This window comes from Sceloporus undulatus, chromosome 6 (genome assembly GCF_019175285.1).
Source record: "Sceloporus undulatus isolate JIND9_A2432 ecotype Alabama chromosome 6, SceUnd_v1.1, whole genome shotgun sequence".
NCBI classification, from domain to species: domain Eukaryota; kingdom Metazoa; phylum Chordata; class Lepidosauria; order Squamata; family Phrynosomatidae; genus Sceloporus; species Sceloporus undulatus.
In genome coordinates this window covers 96,878,055-96,890,302 of record NC_056527.1, presented here as the reverse complement: position 1 = coordinate 96,890,302, position 12,248 = coordinate 96,878,055, and the positions used below count along the sequence as shown (strand labels likewise).

Sequence of the window (12,248 nt, the reverse complement as noted above, 5' to 3'; positions counted from 1 at the left end):
GTGAAACAATTCCCAGCTATCAGGAAGAAGAACTAGGACATACTGCGCATGGATTTCTGCTACCTTTCTTTCACTGCATAAATTATTGTTGGGTTATTAGTTTTGGTTCCTTAATATAGATTTTCACTTGAACCCCTGGGATCTATCAGTCACAGTTAGGTTTACAATAGTGGCTCAGGATAACAGACAGAATTGTCGAACCAGGTGCCTGTGAGCATATGCTCAACCTAGTGATTTGTTGTCTACCAGACCTGGAGCTTGTTCACAAAGCATTCCATTCACAGAATTTACTGCTGTTTGCCCATAAGGATTCTTGCTTAATTTTGGAGGAGAAGAACACTTTTGTTATCACTGTTTCTTTAAAAAAAACAAACCCATTGGGAATCAAAAAGCTGTAATTATTTACTAATAAATAATCTGGGTGTCTAGGAGAAGATTCTGATTTATATTCTGACCATCCCTGATTTAGCATAATCTACAGCGGGGTTTTTTTTCTCCAGGAGAGCATAAGATATGGAAGAAATGGGTGGAATTGACTGAAGGTTTATATGAACAGTGGGACGGGGGTGGGCAATTAAAGGAAAGGACAAAGCAATAGCTTCTCTCTGGTTTTTGAGATTGCATGTTTTCAGAAATTTTCCTTGAGGACTTGAAGCTTGATGCAGCTTCAGCTTGGAAGCTGTAATTCTTAACAACCTAAACTAGCATGTCAATGTATACATTTGATTAACTTGGGAGCAATTTCTTTTCTCTTCACTCCCCACCCCTCTGCAGTGTCTTCAATGTGCAACAGTGCCCCTGGGTCTGGCCCTAGCTCCCCAAACAGCTCCAACAGCGCCATCACAGAAAATGGGCTCACAGGCTCAGTGCCTAATATCCATACTGAGGTAAGGCTCATGAAACAACTTGGCCAAACCAGTGACGGCTGTGCCTTTCCCCTTGTCTCTACTCCCAGTGCTATTTCCCCCTCCTGTGCTTCTTTCCCCCACCCCCGTCCCCTGCCATGAATGTAGAATTTATGTCTTTGGGGTATTTGATTTACAGGGAGAAGATTTGAATTCAAATTCTGCACATACATGATGCTCAGTAGTTGAATCTGGGCCTTTTCACTGTGTCTCCTGAAAGCCTACCTCACAGGGTTATGGTGAGGATAAAAATGAGATAAGCCTGCTATGTATTCAGCCCCAAATGTCTTGGAGGAAGCGTGGAACATAAATATAATCAGTCTCTCTCAGAAATCCAAAGAGGCTTGTTTTCTGTTGGACTTGCTCTGAGTTTTCTGCCAGTATCGCTCTAGTCTCTGTCTCACTCATTTAATTGCTGACAGCTCCTTAGAAAGCCAGGGACCACTACCCTGATCTTTCCCTGTTCTAGAGGGGAGTCAGGTTTGAAAGGATCATTTGCAGAGGCAGCAGGAAACTTCCTAGGAGCCATCAGGAATCCATCCGGATCCATAAGCCTCCTGGAGCAGACCATCACATGCCTACAGGGGCTTTAAATTTTATCAAGAGATGATCTGTCTATGACAATGGGAGAGTAGAAAGTTCCTTCATTTCCAAATCATAATCCCATCCTGTACAGAAAACAAGGTCTAGAGTATGACAAACAGCGTGAGTGGAACAGATACCACTCGGGACAGACCCGTGATTGTCATGACCGACATGAAGTCCTGAGCCACTCTTGATAGGGCAGCCTTGGCATGAGTGTTGAAGTACTCCAGCATCAAAAGCTTTGAGGACTCTAATACCACCCCCCAAACTACCTTGGCTAGGTCAGGCAGGGAGACTGTTGAGCAATAGGGTAGGCAGTATACCAACAGAATCCCAAATCTGTCCCAGGAACCCACCTTCAAATAAACACACTCAGACTCTCTGGACTGTGGGATAGGACACCTGACTGGGGGATATTATTCTGATAGACCACTGTGGGCAGAGTTGAAAGAGATTTACCTCTCTTCCCCCTCCCTGCCTCATCCAGCCACATTATGTGCCGGGTATATAATTAAGTTTAAGGGATGGTTGTATTGCAAATGGTTTGCAAATGGATGGAAACAGAGGTGCAGCAACACAAAATAGAAATTGCTTAGACTCACTTTTGCTGGTTGCTGAGGAATGACTCATAAAAGGAGAGGGGTCCCTTGGTGAGTTGTGATTTTTCAAGTTTATTTTTAGCTGTGTTTCTGAAGATGCAGAGGTTTTTTTCCCCTCCATTTAAGATGTTGCCATTTAAAACAAAACAAAACACCAGATACTTTAAAAGAAAAGAGCCACAGACAAACTTAGGCAGTCACTGGCCTGTAATAGAAGCTCTTTTAAAACATTACACCAAACTATTATTTGAGAGAAGAACACAATTTAATTCAAACATCGACATACAACAGAAAAAGCATACCTCAGGACCTTTACTTTTTTGGACAACAGTTGCCCATATCTTCCAACCAAAATAGCTATGACTATGCTGTCTGAAAGATTCTGGGTGCTACAATCCAAATAACCCAATTTTCCCAAGCTTTGGGGATAATAGTAGATTAAAACCATTTGTTTCCTTTTGTTTTCTTCTTTGTCTTCAGGTTTGTAAGTTTAGAAAAACAGAAGTCTGGTCTGGTAGCTTGTTGAGGCTGGGTGATGGCTTGAAATGTGGTATGTCAGTTCAGACCACAGTGTCAAAAAGTTATGTTTGGATAGTGTGACTGCTGGTAGATTATGGGAGCTATAGTTCAGAAAGTAACTTGTCCTAACTTCTTTGATTCAGCCACTTCACTAATTACTCATGTTTCATTTAATTTCTTCACAACTTTCTAAGCCAGAATTAGATAGCATATAAAATCACTTCAAACAGGTTGTTTGTTTTGATGGGCCATATAGTCACAAGCCATGGTTTCTGAGTTAACATCACTCCTCTAACCATAGTTTGAGTTGATGTCTCAATGAAGCCATTTATTAATTGTACAGAACAAAATATTGTTCATATTTGGATGAGATTCTTTTTTATTCATTGTAGGTTTTTAGTGCGTTGACACAGGAGTGGAGATGGGTTTTTTTTATGTCAATGGAGGAATTTTCTTGGTAGAAATTTCTGAAGAGCTGTACGAGGCACCTTGGTATCTGCGGGGGATCCATTCCAGACCCCCTTGTGGATACCAAAATATGTGGGACCTCAAGTCCAATTGTCCTCAGTAGTGGTGTGTGCATGCGGCCATGCAACCACTAGGAACAAGGGGGGTTGTCCCTAATGGTTGTGCGGCCATGTGAACATGCCACCATTGGGGACAACAGGGGGCTTGCACAATTAGGCAGGGGTAGACTCTACACAACAACATATTCTGAGCTTCTTCTGAACCTACTTCAGTTTATTTTTCATCCTGGTCTGTCCCTGGCATGTCACACTAATGGTTTTAGTTAGACTCTGAACTTGTCCTGGGAGCCACATACAAGAATAAAATTGGAGTAAGAGGGCATACCAGCAGTGTGCATGTAGATGTGGATGTTTCATTGACACAAAAATGATTATTGTTTTGGACACATGGATCAATATAAGCAGCAACCCATCCATTAAAAAAAATCCCCCATGCATGCACATGTGCACTTTTCCAAGAAATATTTTTATTTCTGTTAATACCGTGGTCCCTCCACATTCACTGGGATTAGAGGTGAAAACTTTCTGTGAGTGTGGAAATCCCAGAAATTAAAAAAACACTATTCTTTTTACCTAGGAGAACACCTCTCTAGGAATCTCCAGGTCCTCCAGTGCAACTCTATGATCAATGTCTGACAGGCATTGATCATAGAATCATGCTGGAGGACCTACAAATGCCTAAAGAAGTGTTTTCTCTAGGAACTTTTAAGTTCTCCTACACAACTTCTGGTCAGTGCCTGGCAGAATAGCATTGGAGAACCTAGCAATTCCTAGAGGGAACATATTACTCAAAGCCACAAAAGTCAAAGCTGCAAATGTGGAGGGCCAAGTGTATTTACACATATTCCTATGCTCAGATTCAAATATCTTGTCAAATGGTGTGCTTGTATTGTGCTTATTTATATTTTAAACATTGCTTTATCTCTCCCTTATTTGTGCATTCCTCTGCATTATCTCTGTTTTTACACAGTACAGTCCTACATTTGTCTACTTGGAAGTAACCCTCATTTACTTCAGTGGGACTCATTTCCAGGTTAACGCTCTCTTGCCAACTCTCTTTTCACCTTTGCAATAAAAGGGTGGATGGGTGAAATTGGATTGTCTATCAGTGACCAAACAGGGTGAGGGAACCTTTGAGATTCCCTGGTCCTTGCTCATCCCTATCAGCTATGGTGAAGACCTCTCAATCCTTGCAAAATAAAAATGCTGCAGTGGAAAGCTTAGGGTCTTGACTTGCTGGACAGCAAAGGATTGGTCTCAAGCCTGACAGTCTACAAAGCACCAGCATCTTTGTATTCTCCCCCCATTTTGTCCTTACTGAGGAACATACCCCCACCCCGCACACCAGTCTGAAGCAAATATTATGGAGTGGTGCAATTGTGTACATATGTCAGGGCTGGATAGAAAAAAAAATGAAACTTATGAAATAATAGCGAGAATATAAACATATCCCTTATTTGACCCCCATGGTGACGGCTCGAAACCAAGAATTAACCAAGGTGCAAATCATACATTAAAAAAGACAACCCCCCCCCAAGGTTACAGGGGGGAAAGTTGGAAGAAAAGGTGATCCTTTATTCCCAAATTATTATTATTATTATTATTATTATTATTATTATTATTATTATTATTATTATATTTATATAGCGCTGTAGATTTGCACAGTGCTGTACATAAAAACAACAAATATAAAAGAGTCAACCTGTCTATGGCGTACAATCTAAGAAATGATAGGATAATACAAATAAAATACATAGCAATACAGGAAATGGTTCAATAAAACAGGCAAATTCAACTTATGAGTGCAGAAAGAAATGAGAGTGTGACTAAGGAGTCTGCAAATGTTGTGTGTCAATCCACAGGATTAGAAAATATTCCTGACTCAAAGCTAGCATTAAGTTATCCATTTTATTTTTCTCCAACTCCTGTTCTTGCTTGCTTTCTTCACTTTTCTCCTCCTCCTCTTTCTCCCTCCCTTGTCACTCTTGCTCTTTCTCTTCTCCCCTCTCTGTTCCTTTCTTCCTCGTTTCTCTGTCCTATTCTTTTTCTCCCCTCTTTCTTTTCTCTCTTTCTTCTCTTCTTTCTTTAGTTCTCCTCTCTTCCTCTTCTTCACACTTTCTCCCCTCCCCCCTTTCTCTATTTTCCTATCTAGAGCCATCCACACACACACCCCTGTGGTAATTAAGTTTTTTAAAATTCCCATTATCCTTTTCTCTGTCTTTAAATTAAATAAATTAGAATGCTCTGGAGGATAGAGTTGTCCTTTCCTGATCTGCTACTTCTACCCCCAAGCCAACTCCACATCACCTTTCTCTCTCTCTCTCTCTCTCTCTCTCTATATATATATATATATATATATATATATATTTAAAAATCTCCCTTTTATGTGAATGCGAACCATATATGTAAATTTCTGGGCAAAGAGTGGGGCAGGAGGAAGCCAAGGACCTGGCAATAGGATGCTGTGGATACATGTGGTTAAATCTGTTACAGGTTCCCCATCCCTGATTTAGACTGTTCCATGTTCTGATCTGTTTAAGTTGATTCATGTATGGACCATATTTGTACATACATCTTTTTCTGTTGAACAAGCTTTTAAGAATAGAAAGATGTTAAGGTAAGGTAGAGTGCTGACTCTGTCTTTCCCAAAAGCCGTTCATGATTCTACTCATAATCAGTTTCTTCATGATGACATTTTCAGAATACCTGATAAGAAAGCTTCATGATTGCCTTGGACATCATAGGAGAAAAACTTTTATTTCTGGGTAGGCAGAGCAGGAGCCAGTGTGATGTTGTGGTTTGTGTGTTAGGCTAGGACTCTGAGAGACCAGGGTTCAAATGCCTACCTGGCCATGGAAACCTCACTGGGTGACCCTGGACTAGTTACACTCTCAGAGGAAGGCAAAGGCAACCCCTCCCTGAATAAATCTTGCCAAGAAAACCCTGTGATAGGTTTGCTGTCTGAGGTCGGAAAGGACTTGAAGGCACACAACAACAACAAGAGCAGAGAAACCAAGAATATCCTTTTCTGTTTTTCACTGTCTCTTATTATGCACCCTGCCGTTCTTCTAGTCTTGACATCTGCAAGACTGAGATGCCAACCAGAAGGGCATGTAATTACTTTCCATATGGCAGCTCCACCCTCCCTTCCCTCAGTCACAAGGATTTGGTAGGCTTCTTAAGGATGGTTCCCATTGTTAGAGGAGAAAAGGCCACCTGCTGGCTGGTGCTCTCTTGAGACAATAGAAGGAACAATTGGGGTTTTGTCCTTAACCCTTTAACAACTCTTTTCTGCTTGAAAAACACCAGTTTTTCTGCAGAAATTTGAGAAATTTCACCAGGATTACAACTGTTTTCACCCTTCGGCATTGTCCTGATTGTGAACTGCGCATACAGCGGCCACACTTTGCCCACTCTTGCTTTACTGTAACAAGCTTTGCAATACAAGTGCATTTGTTGTAGCCCCCCCCCCCCCGAAAAAGGTTTATGCCTAAGATAACACATTTTAAAAATGGATACATCAGCCAAGTGAAGAACTACGTTTGTAAGGCTAGATTGGTTCCTAGAAGTTATCGATTACAGAAGAGTAGAGAAAGTGAGTTAACTTCTCTTTTACTTCACTTCTAAAACCTGTACAGTGTATCATCAAGAATCTGTAAAGCATTAAAAAAAATCTTGTGCGGTTCTAAGGAGATACTGCTTTTTCCTAGTCTGAAATGGTTGCTCAGGAACTGCAATAGGCTATGAAAGAAATACAATCCAGAAACTAAGCTCTAGCGTTTTCAACCCTATCCCGGTATGTTATGGACAACATAATTGCCAGCTCAAATACTATTATGTTGTTGCTTGTGAGACATTAACTTGCACATCCATGCATTTTTTGGTTGTTATTCTAAAAATATTTGAAGGGAGTTGGACTGGATGGCTCTTGTGGTCTCTTCCAACTCTATGATTCTATTATTATATCTCCAAGTTCAGAGCCAACATGATGTAATATTTTGAATATTGGACTATGACTCTGGAGACCAGGGTTCAAATCCTGGCTCAGCTATGTAAGCCCCCTGGGTGAACTTGGGCAAGTTGCACAAACTTTCAGCCTCTGAGGGTGCCAATGACAAAAACCTCATGGAAGAAACTTGCCAAGAAAATCCCACGATAGGGTCGGGTTGCTTTAAGGTGGCCATAAGTCGGAAACAACTTGAAGACGGACAACAATCTTCAGACTTAGTAACTTTGCATATTCCTTAGTTAACTTTGACAGCCAATAGCTGCTGCTGCTGCTGTTTACTATTTTTAGCTCACCTTTCTGAATAGTCAGTGCTGCTGAATCTCACAGTTTTATATAACACTAAGAATCTGTCATAATTTCTGATACTTAGCATATGCAATCCCTGCCACTGTTCTTTTGGGGCAATAAAGTATTGTGATCATTGTGGTTTTGGACATTAATAAAAGCTAGCACAAACATTAGTCTTAAGTATTTTCTTTAAAAATCTTACTAATTGCCCCCAGTATTCATTAACATTATCTCTTGGTCTCCTCACAACTAGCAATGTTTAAACCACAGGCAGAGAATGGGCAGCAGTCCAGATGCGGTTGACCTGCAACTCGCATCATCCTGCACTCCACCAACATCCAGAGAGCCAGTCATTCCTCAGCCTTGGTTTAAAATATCCTTTTGCTCTTAATGTGAAGTTATGATGCACCTGAATAAGAGCATCTTCAGTTCCCAGAGTTTGCTAGCTAGCATGGCCAGTTACAATGCAGAAAAAGAAACTTTCCCTAGCTCTCGTCTTGAATCCATCATTGCATGTTGGACATGAATATTTTAGCATCTTGGCCTTGTATCTTAGCTAACTGGTGCTTTTTGCTCTCTTTAGCAGTAAAGATCATAAGCATCACTTCTCTCCCTCAGCATCTAATTCCACTTGGCTGCATCAGAGGGAAAGGTGACGCAGCAAAGCCCCCTCCATCAGCTTGGCTGGGACCAGCTGCCACTTGGCTCCTCCCTTCCCATAACTGTCTGTTGCAGTGAGCATCCCACCAGGGTATTATGTAACTTCATTATGTAACACTATGAAATAGTTAGTGAATTTGAATTTTCCCTTGTTTTCCTCTTCCTGCCATTATTCTGTTTTCCTTTTGCATCATGCTTTTCACAGATTGTAAACCATTCTTGTAATCTGTCAAATGCTTGGAATAGTGGTGCAGTGCATTAACAACATAATCTATGTGACAGCCTCTGGACTGGTTTCACATATTTTGCTGCTTGAGAAGGGTCAGCAGTTGGCATTCCTGCCCATTAGTTTATTTATATTTTGCCATTAGTATAAACAGCACTTTACCACCCCCCCTTGTATGGATAGTGTCCATAATGACTAATCATGTTTTCTCACAAGAGGCTGTTGATACCTGTTGTTGGATAGGCTTGGACATAATTAACTACTGCTAATATCAGCCTTCTCTGACCTGGTTGGACTATGATTCCCATCATCCCCATCCAGCATGGTAATTGTTACTCCTCTGTTTGCCCATCTTACTTAACAGGTGAGAGCTTTTCCAGGTAATCAAAGGGTCATGGAGCTCAAACCTTGCTGGGGATACAGTAGAGCCCTTGTAGTCTGCTGTGGCAGATGTGCCAGGAATGACATAGATCTAGTTGTTCCTAGTGGCTTTGAACCTGATGGTGGTGTTGATACAGTCATCCACAGCACTGTCTAATCTGGTTGTGCAACTTCAGCAGATGTATCTTGAGACTGTAGACAAAATATTTGAAGGGGTTAAACTGCCCATTTGTGTCTTTGACCATTGATAATAAGAGCTAACCGAAGGGGCTTTTTTTTTTTTGAGGGGGGGTATCACGTTGCATCTAGTACTTATAAAAACAAATGGGCAGTTTTACCCCTTTGTGTAGGCTGCCTTGGAATGTGGTGGAGTCTCCTTCATTGGAGGTTTTTAACCGAGGCTGGATAGCCATCTTTTGGGAGTGGTTTGATTTTATATTTCTGCATGGCAGAGTGTTAGACTTGATGGCCCTTGAGATCTTGTCCAACTCTGATTGTATGATTCTGTGATGAATCCTTTTAATAAATAAAATGTGGAGGAGCACACCTCTGAGACGTTTTAAAGCATTAGCGGTCATCTGCCAGATCATATGAGCAACTGCCATCCCCTCCTGGCTCTGACAAGTGAATGGGGTGATAACAATGATTTCCAGTTTTATTGTTTCCTAGAAATTAGACAGCGGAACACAGATGGGCAAAATGTCACCTGCCAGATGTTGTTGGACTGTAGCTATCATGACAGCATCAAGTGGGTCACACTTTGCTTATCCTGATACAGAGATAGCGCTTCACTCCTGTAATTGAAATGGTAGCATTTTAATGCAAAATTTGTACATTTCTACTTAAAAGTTTCAAGTTGCATTTCAACTGTCTGTAGATCTTTTGGTAAAGTTCAGCGTCTTTTCGAAGTTGAACCTATGCAGTCAGAAGTAGGCACCACTGACTTCACTAAAAGTCTTCTTCCTTAGAGGTCTTTAAACAGAGGCTGGATGGCCACCTGTCGGGGATGCTTTGATTTAGATTTCCTGCATGGCAGGAGATTGGACTGGATGGCTCTCATGGTCTCTTCCAACTCTATGATTCTATGAAAACGTACTCCATTTTGATATGCCTAGGACTGCAGTTGTGCTGATCTAATAAATTCTGCATTGTGCTGTGTATACTGCAGCTCTTTCATGTATTTGTACTTTCCTCAGGAGGTCCTGTGCTTCAAAACTTATCACTTCTCTGCTGTTGTCTGCATAGTAGTCAACCCCAAATTATCTGTCCCCATCAGGACCTTTTCCCAGTATATCAAGTTCTAACTTCTCTGCCACTTTTTTGCGTGTGATATATTTTCCAGAGCTGTGTTCCTTATTATAAAGGTATCACCAAAAATACTTGCATTTTCTATTATAAAACTTTGACTCTCAAATGCTGAGCAAATTATCTGCTGGGAAGAGAGCAATATTATTTTGAGTCTTGATTTTTTGAACAAATGATTGATTCTTCAACATTTAGAAAACACCTAAAATTTGCTATGGCGCGTTACACACCGCCATAAGAGACGTCCTTAGGACGTCCCATTTTAAAAAAGGGGCGGCTCTTCCAGACGCCCCTTACCCTATTATGGACAGAGTCTGTAACAAATGGTGGCGGCTGTTCCACATGGCCGCCGCCATTTTGACGTAGCGGACGCTCTGCTTCCGCACGTCGCAGCCCAGAAGTGATTTTGTGAATGCGCGCTTTGGCACTTGTGGCATCTCTTCCGGGTTGCCGGAAGGAGCGTGAAAATCACGCTCCTTCTTTGCAGCGCAGAGGAGTCACGCGGTTTGGCTGCTGCGACTCCTCCGCGCTGCAACCGGCAGCGGCCCAAGACCACCCCTTTTTGGTGGTCTGTAACGGGCTTAAGTGCTGTAAATTGAAGAACAAGACATCATGCTCTTTTAGCTGTCTGTTGTTTCACTTTACACAAATTGAACTTGGAAGATTGCTTTGCTAATTTCTCTATTCAAGATGTTCCATTTTACTATTTGGATCCAGACTGAGACCCATGGGCTTCCATGTGAAAAGTCAGTTTTGCCTTGTCCCATAGTTTTTGGTGGGAACCGTGTAACTAAGAAGAGAATACTGCAGTTGACTTCTGCTGATGCAACGGAATTTTACTCTCCTTTTACCGGTGTCACTATGCGTCCTTGTGGGAAAATGTACATCTAATTTTCCTTTGCCAAAGAATACCAAAGTTGTATAGAGACAAAATTTCATACAAGTAATTTGCTGCAGAAAATAATGAAAGGATATAGCTGAGACAAAAATGGTATAATTCAGAAAATGGAGTGAGTGCATTTGAGAGTCTAAGGAGATTGTACAACTGACTGTAGAATCACAATATTTAGCCATATTTAATGTGACATGAGTTCAAAATTCTTAGTAGGTATAATAAGCCTCTCAGCCTCAGAAGGCAGCAAAGACAAACCCCTCTGAACAAATCATGCCAATAAAACTCCTTGATGGGTTCACCTTAGTTGCCATAAGTCAGAAACGGCTTAAAGGCACAGAACAGCATAATATGTTAAACTTAGACTCATTTGGATTGAGGGATGGTTTCCCCAGCATGAAAATTAATGGTAGTTCTAACTAAGATGATGGGAGTTGTAGCCTAGCACATCTGGATAGCACCAACTTGGGGAAGGCTAGCTTAATGTTATCTTCACAAATACATAAATTAAACACTAACTGGTTGTTTGCCTTCTTTTTTTGCAAATGGAGCATCTCTGTTTTGTTTGACTTCTGAAATCACATGCTGTATATAGGATTGGGATCTACCTACTGTTACTTTATGTATTGTCTTAATAGCATATTGATTTCAAATACAAACAAATAAGCAACTTATATGCCAAGTATATAGCCCAGTAGTCTCTTGCCTCATTAGTAGAAGCAAACCAGCGGAAGAGGCAAAACATCCTTTGTCATGCTTTGTTACAGATTCTTAACCTCTGCTCTCTTCTTATGTTTTTCACACTGTCTTTCAATTCCTGCCTTTTAATTTATGTTTCCTTTTATATAGCAGATGCTGCCTCAACATCGAGCTGTCAATATGGATGGGTCGGCTAACCAACTCAGCTTATACACTTCCCCATCTCTGCCCAACATCTCCTTGGGACTTCAGGCTACCGTCACAGTGACAAATTCGCACCTCAATGTGAGTATGTCGTAGCCAAAAATTCTCATGGACAACTTAGGATAGGAGTGGGCGGTTGAGACCAGGCCAGGCACCATTAAGTTCTCCCTAATGTAGTTATTCTTTGACCTGCAAGTTATTTACAACATTTCGAAATACTATAGGCTAACAGTAGCTGCATGTATAATTCTGGTAAATAGTTTGATATCAGCTACTTCTTCTACATCTAGACAGTTTTCCATGTAGTCCTTTCCACTGAGGTTTGCATTCTTATCTTACCAAAACACCCCGTCCCCAGGGAGGAGGAAGCAAATCATGGCAGCAACTCACCTTCCCTGCCTACTCACCTGTTGGTGCCTGAGTGGCTCTACTCCCCTGCCTACCAGCCT

General features: G+C 41.3%; 1 protein-coding gene across 1 annotated transcript in view; it reads left to right on the top strand.

Moving 5' to 3' along the window:
• The window catches only part of HDAC5 (histone deacetylase 5), a 92,344-nt gene that overhangs the window by 47,292 nt on the left and 32,804 nt on the right, over positions 1-12,248 (top strand). Inside the window, 2 exon segments of the mRNA XM_042475727.1 lie at positions 775-887; positions 11,749-11,880. Coding sequence (XP_042331661.1) covers positions 775-887; positions 11,749-11,880 — 245 coding nt within the window.